Raw genomic sequence first — 15,520 nt, forward strand, 5'->3', positions numbered from 1 at the left:
TGACATCAATGTTAAGGCATTGAAAGGACAGTTGTTCACCCGCTCGACAATATTTGAAAGCCCAATGTGTGCCAGACACTGTGCTGAAATAGTAATAGAAGCAGGCACATTAAGTGACTGACTTTGGCACAAAATCCAAGCACAGTCATTATAACAGTCATAAAAGCAGTAATAAATATAGATTGTATTTGCTAAGCACATACCGTAGGCTAAGCACATACTATAGGCTAGATGCTGTTCTAGGTTAGGGGGCTGCAAACTCTTTTCTTACAGAGCCAATCAGTAAGCATTTTAGGTTTTGCAAGCACACACTTGCTGTTGCCACCTCTCAGTTCTGCCATAAACAAATGAACACGATGGTGGTTTCAATAAAACTTTATGCACACACCTCGGCAGGAGCTTGCTGACACTTGTTCTAGATGCTTTCCATCTACTGGAACGACTCCCCCAGAATCAGTGCTATTATTACCATTTTATGATTAAGCGCATCGAGGACAGGAAAAGTTAAGAAGCTTGAAGAATTTTACAACTTGGAAGTGCCTGGTGTTTTTACTGAGGGCTAAAATAAGTATCTGGCATGGCTGCTGACATAGGTGAAGGAACGTGATATACTTTAAACACATATACACACTCACACGCACACATGTCAGACCCCGGGGAAAAAACAGAAACGCTTCACAAAATACTCACGGTTATTAATCACAAGTCCTGGAAATGGTCTAAAGAGAGAAACAAATTGTAAAGTATAATAATTTATTTTCACTCTATAAGGATTTACAGGTATAACTGTCTATTCAACTCATATCTAGCCCATGTCATTTACGTACTACAGTGAGAAGTATTATCCACGATCTTATAAACTTATGGAAGAGATAGATACGTATCCATAATAAGAACACTGTTAGAAAATGTTACTCAGTAAATGGAGGAAAAACAAAAAACAGAAACGCCAGAGCAGGAAACAGAGTGATTCTAAGTTCAATGCACGGAAGAACGCAAGGGGCTTTTGGCCTAACTCCTGGGAATGATATGGAGAATGACCATGGGGAAGCGGAACAAAAATATGAGATTTTGAGGGAAAGAAGGTTGGAAGAAGACGAGTGAATGAGAAGAAGCCTCAAGAGGATTTATTATGAGATTTCTGAGTGCCAGTCCTAAGAGATGTGAACTAGAGACAGTGGCAGTTTGATGATGAACTGATTGGGTAGGTTGAGTTGTAGCTAAGTTTCTGGGGCGCTGGAAGAAAAAGAGGAAGATAACCTGGGGTTGGTGCTCAGGTGGGCGTCTCTTTTTTTTTTTTTTTTTTTGAGACGGAGTCTCACTTTGTCGCCCAGGCTGGAGTACAGTGGCGCCATCTTGGCTCACTGCAAGTTCCGCCTCCCGGGTTCAAGCCATTCTCCTGCCTTAGCCTCCTGAGTAGCTGGAACTACAGGCACGCACCACCACGCCCGGCTAATTTTTTGTATTTTTAGTAGAGACGGGGTTTCACTGTGTTAGCCAGGATGGTCTCGATCTCCTGACCTCATGATTCGTGCGCCTCGGCCTCCCAAAGTGCTGGGATTACAGGTGTGAGCCTCCGCGCCCGGCCTAGGTGGGCGTCTCTTACGGTAACAAGGACACAGGAAGGAATGTGGCGCTCAAATGGTGTTAGAGGATGAGTACAATCATCATGCCTGCTCTACGGGAGGGAACTGACACTCTCCGTGGTAACAATGGTCACTCTCATTTACAGACAAGGAACAGAGTGACGAGGCTAACAAATGGCTGATGCGAGGTTGAATCCGTCTGAGCCAAAGCCTGTGACACGGCGCCCTAAGACAGAGGTTGGCAAAGTTTTTCTTTCTTTCTTGAGATGGAGTCTCACTCTGTCACCCAGGCTGGAGTGCAATGGCATAATCTCGGCTCACTACAACCTCCACCTCCTGGGTTCAAGCGATTCTCCTGCCTCAGCCTCCCGAGTAGCTGGGACTACAGGCACGCACCATCATGCCCAGCTAACTGCTGTATTTGTGTACAGACAGGATTTCACCATGTTGGCCAGGCTGGTCTGGAACTCCTGACCTCAGGTGATCTGCCTGCCTTGGCCTCCCTAAAATGCTGGGATTACAGGCGTGAGCCACTGTGCCTGGCCAAGGTTTTTCTATAAAGTGCTAGAGAGTAAATATTTTAGACTTTGGAGGCCATGCCGTCTCAGTCCCAGCTATTTACTCACTGTGACAGGAAAGCAGCCATGGATAATACGGGCATAGCTGTGTTTCAGGAAGTCTCTAAAAATAGGAGGCAGGCTGAATTTGGTGAACAGGCCTAGTTTGCCAACCCTTTGCCAAAGAATTAAAAGAGTCGGCTTAGGCAGAGGCACATCTAACATTCTAACGATGAAACAAGTTATCTTTATTTGTTCATTGCATCGCACAGAAAGCCTGATTCGATGACTACCTGTGGCTGCGTTTTAGATGAGTCAGCCTCATGAGCTCCAGACTCATTCCTGTGACTGAGCAGAAAACTCTCACTTACCTAATGACCGTGAATTTGATAAACTCGGCAGAATCTAAGATCCTTCTCATGGAGCTGATTTCCAGGTAGCTGGGGGCTTTGAAGGACACCCCCGGGGGCATGCCGTCAACCACCACACAGCCAGGGTTAATTGTGATTTTCCTGTAGGGAACTTTCACAGGAAAACCCATACCAATGGCTTCACCTACAGTGACAGTGAGACAAACAGCACAACAGCACAGATGAACCCACTGCCTTAAAAAGTCTGTCAAAAGCACCAGATCAACATTTATTTTAAAGACTGTCTCTGCTGTTAACTAAGGTCTTTGTACACGTCAAACAAATTTAAATATGAACCTTAAAAAAATTTGTTTTTGAGACAGAGTCTCACTCTGTCACCTAGGTTGGAGTGCGATGGCTTGATCTCAGCTCACTGCAATCTCTGCCTCCCAGGTTCAAGCAGTTCTCACGCCACAGCCTCCCGAGTAGCTGGGATTATAGCCATGCGCCACCATACCTGGCTAACTTTTTGTATTTTTTAGAAGAGACAGCGTTTCACCATATTGGCCAGGTTGGTCTCAAACTCCTGACCTCAACGAATCCACCCGCCTCGGCCTCCCAAAATGCTGGGATTACAGGCGTGAGCCACAATGCCAGACGGTGAACCTTAAATTCATGAACTTTTGTACTGACAATCGATCATATAACACTAATGGTATCTTATTAAATAAATTTAGCATAAACAAAACACTTACTTTTAAATTTTAATTCCTTATCTATAGGAGGATTACAACCACCTAACCATCATCTGCTGAAAATATCTTATTAAAACAAATCTCTTTGCTTATAGCAACTATACTTTGCAAATGCAAAACTTACCAAATTTCCGACTAAAGAGGTCATTCACTTGTTCTCTTAGCTGTCTAGCTTTTTCAACTTTCGAGAGTCTTTCATTATCATCATCTAAAACAGTTCAGAGAAAATCCAAAACTTAAATACTAATTTTTTCTTTTTTCTTTCTTTTTTTTTTGGGGGGGGGGGAAAGAGATGGTATCTCACGATGTTGCCCAGACTGGCCTCGAACTCTTGGGCTCAAGTGATCCTCCTGGCTTAGTCTTCCAAGTAGCTGGGACTATAGGTACAAGCTGCTGCTCAATGATGCACTTTTAATCCCAATTTACAGGAGCTCTGTGTAATGTTTTCAAGCATTTGCCATTTTTAAATGATTTAAGTATTTGAGCACTTTGAACTCAATTAAATTTGAAATTGTTTAAAATAATGCCTAACTTAAAATATTACAAACTTATTCTTGTTATAAAGACCTTTACCTGCTGTTTTATATAGATTTTTTACTTCCCAGACGGAGTATCGCTCTGTCACCCAGGCTGGAGTACAGTGGCGCCATCTTGGCTCACTGCGACCTCTGCCTCCCGAGTTCAAGCATTTCTCCTGCCTCAGCCTCCCAAGTAGCTGGGATGACAGCTACGCACCACCACGCCTGGCTAATTTTTTTTGTATTTTTAGTAGAGACAGGGTTTCACCATGTTGGCCAGGCTGGTTTTGAACCCCTGACCTCAAGTGATCCTCCCGCCTCAGCCTCCCAAAGTGCTGGGATTACAGGCATGAGCCACCGTGCCCGGCCTTATATAGACTCTTTTTAAGGAACAGACTAGACACATTTGGGTGGTTAACAGGATTTAGCTCATGCCAAGTGCCAAAACTTGCGGGAGCTGTTTAGAGAGCAAGTGTGTTTGGAAGGCAACTGCTGCAGGGGTCTGGGAGGAGCGCCAGGCAATGTGTAATGTATCTGAGTACCTGGAGGGGCTGAGCAAACCTCTCTAGCTGGGAGAGTCCAAGAGGCCCTGAAGAGACCCCCACAAACGATGATGGAAGCAGAGAAATCATACCTGGAATTGTCACCTGAATGATGTTAAGGTCTTCTACACCTGAGGCAGTAGTATTAACATTGGGTGATGAATTTATTTTTCCTGAAAATATAAATTTAAAATCAGAATTCGTAGAAAACATGGTCAACATCGCTAATAATCATGCTGTCTGAGACTGTTTGATCTCAGTCCTGTTCAAGGTTCTTTCTTTCCATGGTACATCATTTCAGGAAGACATGACGCCCCCTGAAGGGCTGCTTTTCACTGGTTTTCTCTTCCTGGCGGTGCTTAGGAGAACACCACACACAAACAGAGCCACCCAATTATTAAAGAACTGAAAACTGTGAAATAGCCCAAACTACAACTTTGAATGGGTTTTCCCTTTTTTTCTTTTTTTTCCTGAGATGGAGTCTTGCTCTGTTGCCCAGGCTGGGGTGCAGTGGTGCGATCTCGGCTCACTGCAACTTCCGCCTCCCAAGTTCAAGCGATTCTGCTGTCTCCTCAACCTTCTGAGTAGAGGGGATTACAGGCGCCCGCCACCACGCCTGGCTAATTTTTTATATTTTTAGTAGAGACAGGGTTTTGCCATGTTGGCCAAGCTGGTCTCGAACTCCTGACCTCAGGTGATCCACCCGCCTTGGCCTCCCAAAGTGCTGGGATTATGAGTGTGATCCATCGTGCCCAGCCTCAATGGCTATTCTTTAAACAATGTTTGTAAACCACAGCTGCACGGTGCACGCCTAAGAGCGTGTGTTCTATAGCAATGAAAATACAGAAAATACACTCACTGGGAGGGCTCTTAGAGGAGGTGCTCTCCTTAATCGCCGTCTCAAACATTTCGGGCCTATAGACAAAACAGAAAAAAAAAATGTGCTGATCAAACAGTAAAACTCTGACGTTAAAATGTAAACAACTCAAAGATTTACAAACCAGTAACTCTGTAAAGTCTAAATTCAATTCTTAGTCATGAAGAACAGAAATCATATGGTTATCTAAAGAACCACAGCCAAAAACACAAACCACAATTGTAAATGTAACATCCATCGCTGCCTCTCATTGGCCGCCCTTCCCCTACGCTGGTGTTATTGGCATCTTCTTTCTAAGGCTAGAATGTATATGCTGAAAAGAATCAGCGCCAGATTTGAGGGTGGAAAGAGAAAACGCCCCACGTGCGCAGCATGGAAACACAAGATGGGCTGTGAAAACAGGAGCACTTGAGGCTCTCGCTCCGGAAGTGGAAGCAGAGGGCTTAGGGCCTGCCAAACCTCTGCAGACCTGGCCAAAAGTATAAAAGGTGGGCCACTGGCCAGGCGTGGTGGCTCATGCCCATCATCCCAGCACTCTGGGAGGCTGAGGTGGGCAGATCACGAAGTCAGGCATTTGAGACCAGCCTGACCAACATGGTGAAACCCCATCTCTACTAAAAATACAAAAATGCACCGGGCATGGTGGCACATGCTTATAATCCCAGCTACTCGGGTGGCTGAGGCAGGAGAATCGTTTGAACCCAGGAGGCGGGATTTGCAGTGAGCCCAGATCATGCACTACTGCACTCTAGTCTGGGGTACAGAGCGAGACTCTGTCTCAAAAAAAAAAAAGAGGTGGCCATTATGTTTGGCAAGGCCAGCTTTGCTTGAGAGCATCCCTGGGTGACTCAAAATTAAGCCTAACACCAAGTAAATGAAACCTAAAATTCGTTTCAATTGATTTCAAGTAATTCATGTGCATTAGCATGTACTATAAAACTCCAATTATTCTTATTTCTTTTTTGAGACAGAGTCTCACTCTGTCACCCAGGCTGGAGTGCAGTGGCACAATCTCGGCTCACTGCAAGCTCCACCTCCTGGGTTCAAGCGATTCTCCTGCCTCAGTCTCTCGAGTAGCTGGGATTACAGGCGCCTACTACCACACCTGGCTAATTTTTTTTTCTTTTTGTATTTTAAGTAGAGACGGGTTTTCATCATGTTGGCCAGGCTGGTGTCGAACTCCTGACCTCAAGTGATTTGCCCGCCTTGGCCTCCCACAGTGCTGGGATTTATGGCCGTACCTGGCCCATTCCTATCTATTTCAATTATGTTAGCCTAATCCACAGATGTTCGAGCAAACAAGAGAAATTTAAAATATTCTATTAATTTGGAGAAATAAAAGGACTTTAGAAAACTGAACAGCTGCTGAGATTCCTCAGCATCAAGCAGTAACAACATTCAGCAACCAAAAGTCGTTCTCTCTCTAGTATGGAGGAGTCCCCTCCTTCCCTTCTAGTAGCAGCATAAGGAAAATTTCTTTTTTTTTTTTTTTTTTTGATCTCTCTGGTACGCTGGAGTCCTCCTTCCCTTCTACTAGCAGCATAGGGAAAATTTTTCTTTTCTTTTTTTTTGTTTTTGAGATGGAGTTTTGCTCTTGCTGCCGAGGCTGGAATGCAATGGCACGATCTTGGCTCATTGCAACCTCTCTGCCTGCCGGGTTCAAGTGATTCTTCTGCCTTAGTCTCCCAAATAGCTGGGATTACAGGCACGTGCCACCACGCCCAGCTGATTTTTGTATTTTTAGTAGAGACGGGTTTCATCACATTGGCCAGGTTGGTCTTGAACTTCTGACCTCAGGTAATCTACCCGCTTTGGCCTCCCAAAATGCTGGGATTACAGGCATGAGCCATCGCACCTGGCCGGAAAGTTTTAAACATAAACAAGAGTGCAGCATAAAAAGGAGTTTTTCTGACTCCAGAGCTCATTCAGCCCTGCCACAAACATGAACCCACATACCCATCTCCCAGTGTGAAACATGATCAACTCATGCTAATCCCACTTCATCCAATTTCCTTACTTTTTAATGATGAATTTAATTTTGGCTTTGTTTCTGAGTATCTTCTCCAGCCTTGGAATGCCAAAAGTTGATGGTCTTCGGAATGGCACACCCTCAGGTAAGCCTTCCACGTAAAAGTCTTCCGGGAAAGACTCAAATAATGCGAACGGCACCTTCACGGCTTGTTTAAGGCCAAGAGCTTCCCCTGCAAAACAGCCGCGTACACAGAACAGAACATGGGCGAAATGACGCCACTCAAGCCTGAAAAACCCATGCATTGCCAATGACTGGGACACTCCAACGCTCAGTATCCCCTTCTGCTCCCTTCTACTCCCATGAAGGCACCCTGCGCTGCAGTAGGAATGTTTCAAAATAGACTTACCGCACTTCTCATTGAAGAGATTTTCAACTTTCTGTTTTAGGTCCGTGATCTTGGCATTCCAGGCCTCTGTATATAAAACATAAGATAGTTAAATTGCAATGCTTATCACGGTACTCATCAATACACGCTCTGAGACGGGAATGTTTCATCTTATTTGTGCATCTTTTTGTTTGTTTTGGTTTTTTTTTTTTGAGACGGAGTTTCGCTCTTGTTACCCAGGCTGGAGTGCAATGGCGCGATCTCTGCTCACTGCAACCTCCATCTCCCAGGTTCAAGCAGTTCTCCTGCCTCAGCCTCCCGAGTAGCTGGGATTACAGGCACGCGCCACCATGCCCGGCTAATTTTGTATTTTTAGTAGACACGGGGTTTCTCCATGTTGGTCAGGCTGGTGTCGAACTCCCAACCTCAGGTGATCCGCCCGCTTCAGCCTCCCAAAGTGCTGGGATTACAGGCGTGAGCCACCGCGCCCAGCCTTATTTGTGCATCTTTAAGAAGAAATGAAAAACGCATAATCTTTTACTACGATATGACCTGACAACTACTCCAGTCCTGATACACAAGCAAACTGTTTTAGTACATTGCTTTTATGTTGACTACAAGTAAGTGAACAAATGCTGAAATAAAGAAAAAACAAATAAAAACCCCCAAAATGCCCTCATAACTTATAGTGTCTACTACATGCGAGGTATGGTTCTAAGTACTTTAAATGACGGTATTTATAATCCTCATAATAACCTCATGAGAAAGAAAGTAATGTTATTACCATTTTGCACAAAGGGAAAATGAGGCAGGGTGCATTCGCCTGCCTAAGTGGCTTCGGATTTGAACTCAGATCTGAACTCAGGCAGCCTGGCTCTATGGGCTATTCCTTTAACCTCGGATATATACTGACTCACCAATAAGAACAATTCACCTGGCAAAAGGAAACATGATTAACTTATTCTATTTAAAACGATGAAAGAAAGAAAAATAAAACGCATATTTACCAAAGGAAAACTCTCTCCCTCGTGGCTTGAAGGGAACGTTAGAACCATTAGTCTGGGTAGGGGTTCGAACAGCTGAGGTTTGAGGATTGTTGTTATTAGGGCCTAAAGGAGAGTAAAAATAACGATAATCAACACACATTCAATGACGTAAGTGTCTCTAGGTTATGATCTTCAAGTCCAGCCTGTGCCAGAAAACAAACCTAGGTTAAAATTGAAATGTGTATTCTTGTCATCCTGCAAGTTCCACAGAAACCATTTCTCTATTTCCACAGAAACCCATTTTTCTTTTCCTTTCTTTTTTTTTTGAGACAAAGTTTCACTCTTGTTGCCCAGGCTGGAGTGCAATGGCGCAATCTCGGCTCACCACAATCTCTGCCTCCTGTTTTCAAGCAATTCTCTTGCCTCAGACTCCTGAGTAGCTGGGATTACAGGCACGCGCCACCACACCCAGATAATTTTGTATTTTTAGTAGAGATGGGGTTTCTCCGTGTTGGTCAGGCTGGTCTTGATCTCCCAACCTCAGGTGATCCGTCTGCCTCGGCCTCCCAAAGTGCTGGGATTACAGGCGTGAGAGCCACTGCGCTCAGTCCTAATTTTATATTCTTAAAGCCTCCCAGGCCCCATGAACCTGGATCTGCCCTTCAGGAAAGGCTGATCTTGTATGTAAGACAGATCTTCCTCTGATCTTTTCCAGAAGGAGGAAAGTAAAGGGTTCAATATATTTTTAATTCTTGGCATTTTTTAACAGAAATAATTAATCGGGTGTAAGTTGCCCAAAGATGCGTGTTGGCTGTCATAGGAGAAAGCAGGCTCTCTGAAAGGATACCAGATGACTAAATGGGGATTTCTGCGCTACTCAACACCAGCACTGCAAACCCTTATTTAAAAACTTGACACCTGGGATATAGAGAATGATCCTAATGCAGTGATTTCCTTCTGCATTTATGAAGAGATGGAAGAAATATCCACACTTGACTGTTGGTTGGAGATTGTCTTTAGTATTGTATGCAGTATTTTAACACTGTGAGCCTGAAAAGATGAGAACCAGTTGGGCGTGGTGGCTCATTTGAGGTCAGGGGTTCGAGACTAGCCTGGCCAACATGGTGAAATCACATCTCTACTAAAGATATAAAAATTATCCGGAGTTGGTGGTGGACACCTGTAATCCCAGCTACTTGGGAGGCTGGGGCAGGAGAATCACTTGAACCCGGGAGGCGGAGGCTGCGGTGACCCAAGTTTGTGCCACTGCACTCCACCCTGGGCAAGAAGGCGAGACTCTGTCTCCAAAAAAAATAAAAGAAAAAGAAAAGACTTTCATTCAAAGCACTGCTGTTTAAACCACCCAGAAACTTTCTTTCCTTAAAAGAATAGAAAAAAAATGAAGAGGAAAAAACAAGATAAAACATTCCACGTGACTCTGCACCCTTATTTGTTATGATAAAGGAAAAGCATTTTAGGGCTTTTCTTGGGAGCAGTTTATGATGTGATCCATGTTATCTTTTTTCTATTAATGGTTTAAAAATTTTCAATGAGAAACATTCAGAAATGTAGCTTTATCACAGGCAGCTGTTCACAGGTAAAGCTAGTTTGGCTAACATCATCCGTATAAACACATAGCTAGTGAACTGACACAATCAGTAAACTAGAGAATGAACAGAAACATACCGAGGACTGGCCCTTACCTTCCACAGTGACCTCAATTTCGGGAACCTTTGAATTACTCCCAGGACTTCGTGGTCTTTTGGGGGACTGCAAAGCTGTAAAATAAGCAGATTTCCTTTTGTATATTGTAGGGAAAAAAATACAGAAGGAGATGCTTTATAAGAGCAGAGTATTAAAATTCATACAGTTTGGCTCTTTTCAAAGAAATGTAGAATTAAACTTGTAGTGTAATCCTCCACAGGGGCTCAACAAAGCTGTGAAAACATGAATGAACTAGGATTGCAAATGTGACATTTCCAATGAAATGTTTTTGTTTTTTAAAAAAGAAAAATAAGTCCATTAAATAAAATACCTTAGGCTGGGAGTGGTGGCTCATGCCTGTAATCCCAGCACTTTGGGAGGCCGAGGCGGGTGGATCACGAGGTCAGGAGTTTGAGACCAGTCTGACCAACATGGTGAAACCCCGTCTCTACTAAAAATACAAAAATTAGCAGGGCCTGGTGGCACGTGCCTGTAATCTCAACTACTCAGGAGGCTGAGGCAGGAGAATGGCTTGAATCCGGGAGGCGGAGGTTGCAGTGAGCCGAGATTGCGCCACTGCACTCCAGCCTGAGCAACAGAGTGAGATTCTGTCTCAAAAATAAATAAATAAATAAATAAAAATAAATAAAAATAAAATAAAACAAAATACCTTAAAAAGCAAAGTAAACAACTACAAGCCCCACAAAGATATCGGCCGATTCCATATGATTTAAGGAATGGGGATTAAGGGTGTCTTAATGCGCACAAATAGGATACGGAGTACACGTCACCTCTTACCTTTAGTGTTTATTTTACTAGCCATCCCAGGAGGCAAGTAGGAAATAACTAGTTCAGGTCTAGAAAGAAAACCAAGAAATGTTACAGAAGCCAGTACAGTGGTGGTCTCACAGCCAGTAAAACGGTCGTGATGTGACCAGGGTTGTTTTTTTCTAAAGGCGTTCACAGAATCATCCTGTAACACAACAGTAATTCCTAGTGTTGCGGACAAAAAACCCTGACTTTTCCTTCCCGTGCCTAGTAAGCCATTTTATGAAGAGCAAATAAATGACTCTTTTCATGAAAAAAAGAAAAAAGAAAAAAGAAAAAAAAACTAGTGTACTTTCTTCAGCCATTAAAATTCTGCAGAAATGTAGATAAGAAAATCAATCATTAGGCCGGGCATGGTGGCTCATGCCTGTAATGCCAGCATTTTGGGAGGCTGAGGCGGGTGGATTACCTGAGGTCAGGAATTCCAGACCAGTCTAGCCAACACGGTGAAGTTCTGTCTATTCTAAAAACACAAAAATTAGCCAGGCGTGGCAGCCCAAGTCTGTAACCCCAGGTCCTTGGGAGGCTGAGGCACGGAACTGCTTGAACCCAGGAGGCGGAGCTTGAGTGAGCCGAGATTGCCCCACGGCACTCCAGCCTGGGCGATAGAGCAAGACTCCGTCTCAAAAGAAAAAAAAAAAAGAAAGAAAAAAACTCAATCATTGATATTTAGTTGCTCTCAAGACTGACCAGGAATAACAGAGCAGATAAAAGCCAGCAAATTAAACTTCCATTCAGGCATACTGCGAGTCCCCACGGGGCCACGCAGTGACGCCGCGGAGGCCGTCGTCACCGTTTTCCTTGCACTGATGAAGATGATTGAGTATGGGCTGGGGGACTGCAGAGGCCATGGACAGTACCAGGACTGCAGCTCACAGCCAGGCTTTGCCATCAAGGACTTAACAGCCACGTCTGTCACCTCCAGCTTGAAAAACATTGTAACGGAAGTGTCATTTTACTGTTTTAATTCCAGAAACGACTACAGTGGCAAAAGAACTTACTTTTTAACAACGAATTTGATTTTATTACTCCCGCGGACGATCCTTTCAAGTCGTGGAATTCCAAACCAGGTAGGGCTTCGGAAGGGAATCCCCTCTGGCAAGCCTTCCACATACAAGAACTCGGGGTTTGATTCAAACACGGGATACGGTACTTTCACTGCCTCGGTGAGTCCCAGAGCTTGAGCTGAAAGCGCAAGAGAACATAAGTTGCGGAGGATAACATTTGACACAGACATTCTTTTCTTTGCATCTACATTCTCGAGTACAGTATGGACAAGCTCCCTACGATCAAGCAATATCCACTTCATATTGAAGGCATTTTGCTTAGGATATGGGGCAAATCTGAAGAATGAGCCTAAAAAATAAGTGCTTTTAGGAGGAACATTTTAACACTTTCAATCAAAAGGAGAGTTACGTTATTAGTGAAAATGACCTCTGTGCTCTGGGCAGAAATGACCGAAGGCCATTCCACACAGCAGTGGCCCCTGCTGGTCTTTGCGTTATCATCGAGAAGCAGGGTGTCTGTTCACAAACGGGTGGCGTCTACCATACAGCTAAGCCTCAGTTGGAGTGGTCAGAGGCAGGGTAGTCAGGACTCCTGATCTGGGACAGGAAACGTCAACCCCAGGTATTGAGATAATGGATAGGAGTGCCCCGGGAATATTGCTAGCACTGCCCACTCCTTACTTCCTTCTCCATGACAGACACACCCAATCAACTGAAACACTTTCTTGCTGAGCCTCCTCAGAATCGTTCTCAAGACAGCACTCCAGGAAACCGCTGTCAACAAATCTAAGCTGAAACAAATGATGAAACCTATTTGCCACATGGGTGTTAGCCAGATGAGAAGCACAAACAGTGGAACTGAGACTTATCCCAACGCCTCCCTTCCTCTCCCATTCTGACACGTGAGAAAGCGGAATCCGAGAGAAATGAAGTCATCTGCTTGGTTTCAGTAGCAAGTGCAGTGGTAGAAAGAAACAGAAACCTAGTTTCTGGGACCTTCCTTCTTTAGGTCCTGAACTTTTTTTTTTTTTTTTTTGAGACAGAGTCTCGCTCTGTCATCCAGGCTGGAGTGCAGTGGCACGATCTCGGCTCACTGCTCAAGTTCAGCCTCCCCGGTTCACGCCATTCTCCTGCCTTAGCCTCCCGAGTAGCTGGGACTACAGGCGCCCGCCACCACGCCCGGCTAATGTTCTTGTATTTTTAGTAGAGATGGGGTTTCATCGTGTTAGCCAGGATGGTCTCGATCTCCTGACCTCCTGATCTGCCCACCTCGGCCTCCCAAGTGCTGGGATTACAGGCGGAGCCACCGCACCCGGTTGGTCCTGAACTTCCATACCTCTATTCAGACATGGCCCTTCGTTGATATGTTATTAAAGACATAAATATTGGCTTTTACTTACCAAATTTCAAATTAAAAATCTCTTCCACTTGCTTCCGTAGCTTGGTAATTCTGACATTCCAATCTTCTTTGACTGGAAAACAAAAAGAAACCCAATTAACTGTGTTATTTATCAGTGCTGTGGCAAATCAGAATGGATTTCGCTAGAACGTACCCTTGTTTGCAGATTCTCTTAATTCAGTTTTGTTAAAAGCCAAAATTTGGGGTCTTAAGGAAAAGAATAATTTCCGGTACTTGCCAAATATCAGAAAAACTGCAGAAAGACAGAATTTATTTATTTATTTAGAGACAGAGTCTCACTATGACGCTCAGGCTGGAGTGTGGTGGTGTGATCTCGGCTCGCTGCAACCTCCGCCTCCTGGGTTCAAGCGATTCTCCTGCCTCAGCCTCCCCAGTAGCTGGGATTACAGGTGCCTGCCACCACACCAGGCTAATTTTTGTATTTTTAGTAGAGATGGGGTTTCATCATGTTGGCTAAGCTGGTCTTGAATGCCTGACCTCAAGTGATCCGCCCACCTCGGCCTCCCAAAGTGCTGGGATTACAGGCATGAGCCACCGTGCCCGGCCTAGAAAGACAGAATTTAAATTTAAGTTGACATTGCAAATAAAGTGAAATTTGTCCACATGAAAGAGTGCTCAAAATCAGTGCTTCTAACACATTCCTCCTTGGAGAAGTCCCTCAGCGAACTTGGTCAGGGCAGGGAGGCCAGCTGCGTAAGGTTCAAGGGCTCCCACACCAGTTTCAACACGAGGGACTTCGCTTTTATTTGCTTTCTCTACAGGCAATCCTTGTTTTATCTAACAGATGTGTGCCTAAAAATCCACATAAAGCAACACTTCACTAATCAAAGTGACTTTTCTCATCAGAAATCAATGATAAAGGGATGGAATTCACGTGGGGCCGGAGTGGACGGAGGCCTGAGTGGGTCCAGCAGACGGAAACACAGTTGCCAAGTCTGGCCTGGCCTTAGCTGCTGCTGCAGGAGGCGTGAGGAACTCTGCCTTCTACGACGTGATGCTGGACAGAGAGCTGTCTGTCATCTTCGACCAATTCCATGGCATTCAGGACACTGTGATGGGGAAGGAACTCACTTTCTCATCCCATGGGAAAAGAAGCCAATTATCTTTGACTGCTGCTCTTGACCACATAAGGTGTCAGTCATCACCGTGAGCAAAGATTGTCATCATCACACTGGGCGTCCTCTTCCCGCCTGTTGCCGGCCAGGTTCTCCCATCTTCCAATTACCGGAGAAGCCAATGAAGAGTGTGCTGCCGTCCATCACCGCAGAGCTCCTCAAGCCGGGGGTGGCTTGGGCTGACGCTGGAGAACTGATCACGCAGGGAGAGCTGGGCTCCAGACAGGTGAGCAATTAACTTTGGAGCAAGCAGCAACCTTCGGGCTCCTCCTGGATGCTATGACCTTGGATCTGACCTTCAGACTTCAGAGCAAGCAGCAACTTTCGGGGTCCTCCTGGATGCTATGACCTTGGATCTGACCTTCAGGAAGGAGTTGGTAGAAGCAGTGGAACCAAAGAGGTGGCTCAGCAGGAAGGAAAGGGCCAGATCCGTGGTGGCAAAGGCTAAGCAGCAGAGGGCAGTGGCCATCATCTCTGCCAAGGGCAACTCCAGGGCAGTGGAGTTCATCACCAGCTCAGTGGCCACCGCAGGTGACGGCCTGATCAAGGCCACAAGCTGGAACCATGAAGGATGCTGCATACCAGCCCTCCAGCTCTCAGAACTCACCCACCTGCCCGCAGGGCCGTCCGTGCTCCTCCAGGTGCCCCAGTGAAGGCCGCCCTGCCCCAAAACTCCTCCAGCTAACTGGGCCACAGCACCAATGACTTTTACCACTGCCTTCCCTCTGTCCCCACCCCAGAAATCACTGTAATTTCACAAATGGCTTAAAGCAACGGACATAAAAGGAAACATCACTTCAAAAAAAAAAAAAAAAGAAAGCAATGGTAAAAGACCTAGGAGATGTCACTCAGCATCACCCACAGTGACAGTGGGGCATGTTTTCCCACCCAGAAGACAACCCTTACCTTTTAAACATG

General features: G+C 45.1%; 1 protein-coding gene across 5 annotated transcripts in view; it reads right to left on the bottom strand.

The window, feature by feature from the left end:
• The window catches only part of GTF2I (general transcription factor IIi), a 114,353-nt gene that overhangs the window by 4,807 nt on the left and 94,026 nt on the right, over positions 1-15,520 (bottom strand). For all 5 annotated transcript variants that reach the window (XM_050783633.1, XM_050783631.1, XM_050783632.1 and 2 more), the window contains 12 exons: positions 13,468-13,539; positions 12,062-12,245; positions 11,031-11,089; positions 10,232-10,306; positions 8,550-8,651; positions 7,564-7,629; positions 7,203-7,386; positions 5,168-5,223; positions 4,401-4,481; positions 3,373-3,456; positions 2,515-2,698; positions 691-719 (listed from right to left, as the gene is read on the bottom strand). In XM_050783633.1, coding sequence (XP_050639590.1) covers positions 691-719; positions 2,515-2,698; positions 3,373-3,456; positions 4,401-4,481; positions 5,168-5,223; positions 7,203-7,386; positions 7,564-7,629; positions 8,550-8,651; positions 10,232-10,306; positions 11,031-11,089; positions 12,062-12,245; positions 13,468-13,539 — 1,176 coding nt within the window. The remainder of the gene's footprint in view (positions 1-690; positions 720-2,514; positions 2,699-3,372; positions 3,457-4,400; positions 4,482-5,167; positions 5,224-7,202; positions 7,387-7,563; positions 7,630-8,549; positions 8,652-10,231; positions 10,307-11,030; positions 11,090-12,061; positions 12,246-13,467; positions 13,540-15,520) is intronic.

Source organism: Macaca thibetana, chromosome 3 (assembly GCF_024542745.1).
Source record: "Macaca thibetana thibetana isolate TM-01 chromosome 3, ASM2454274v1, whole genome shotgun sequence".
NCBI lineage: Eukaryota > Metazoa > Chordata > Mammalia > Primates > Cercopithecidae > Macaca > Macaca thibetana.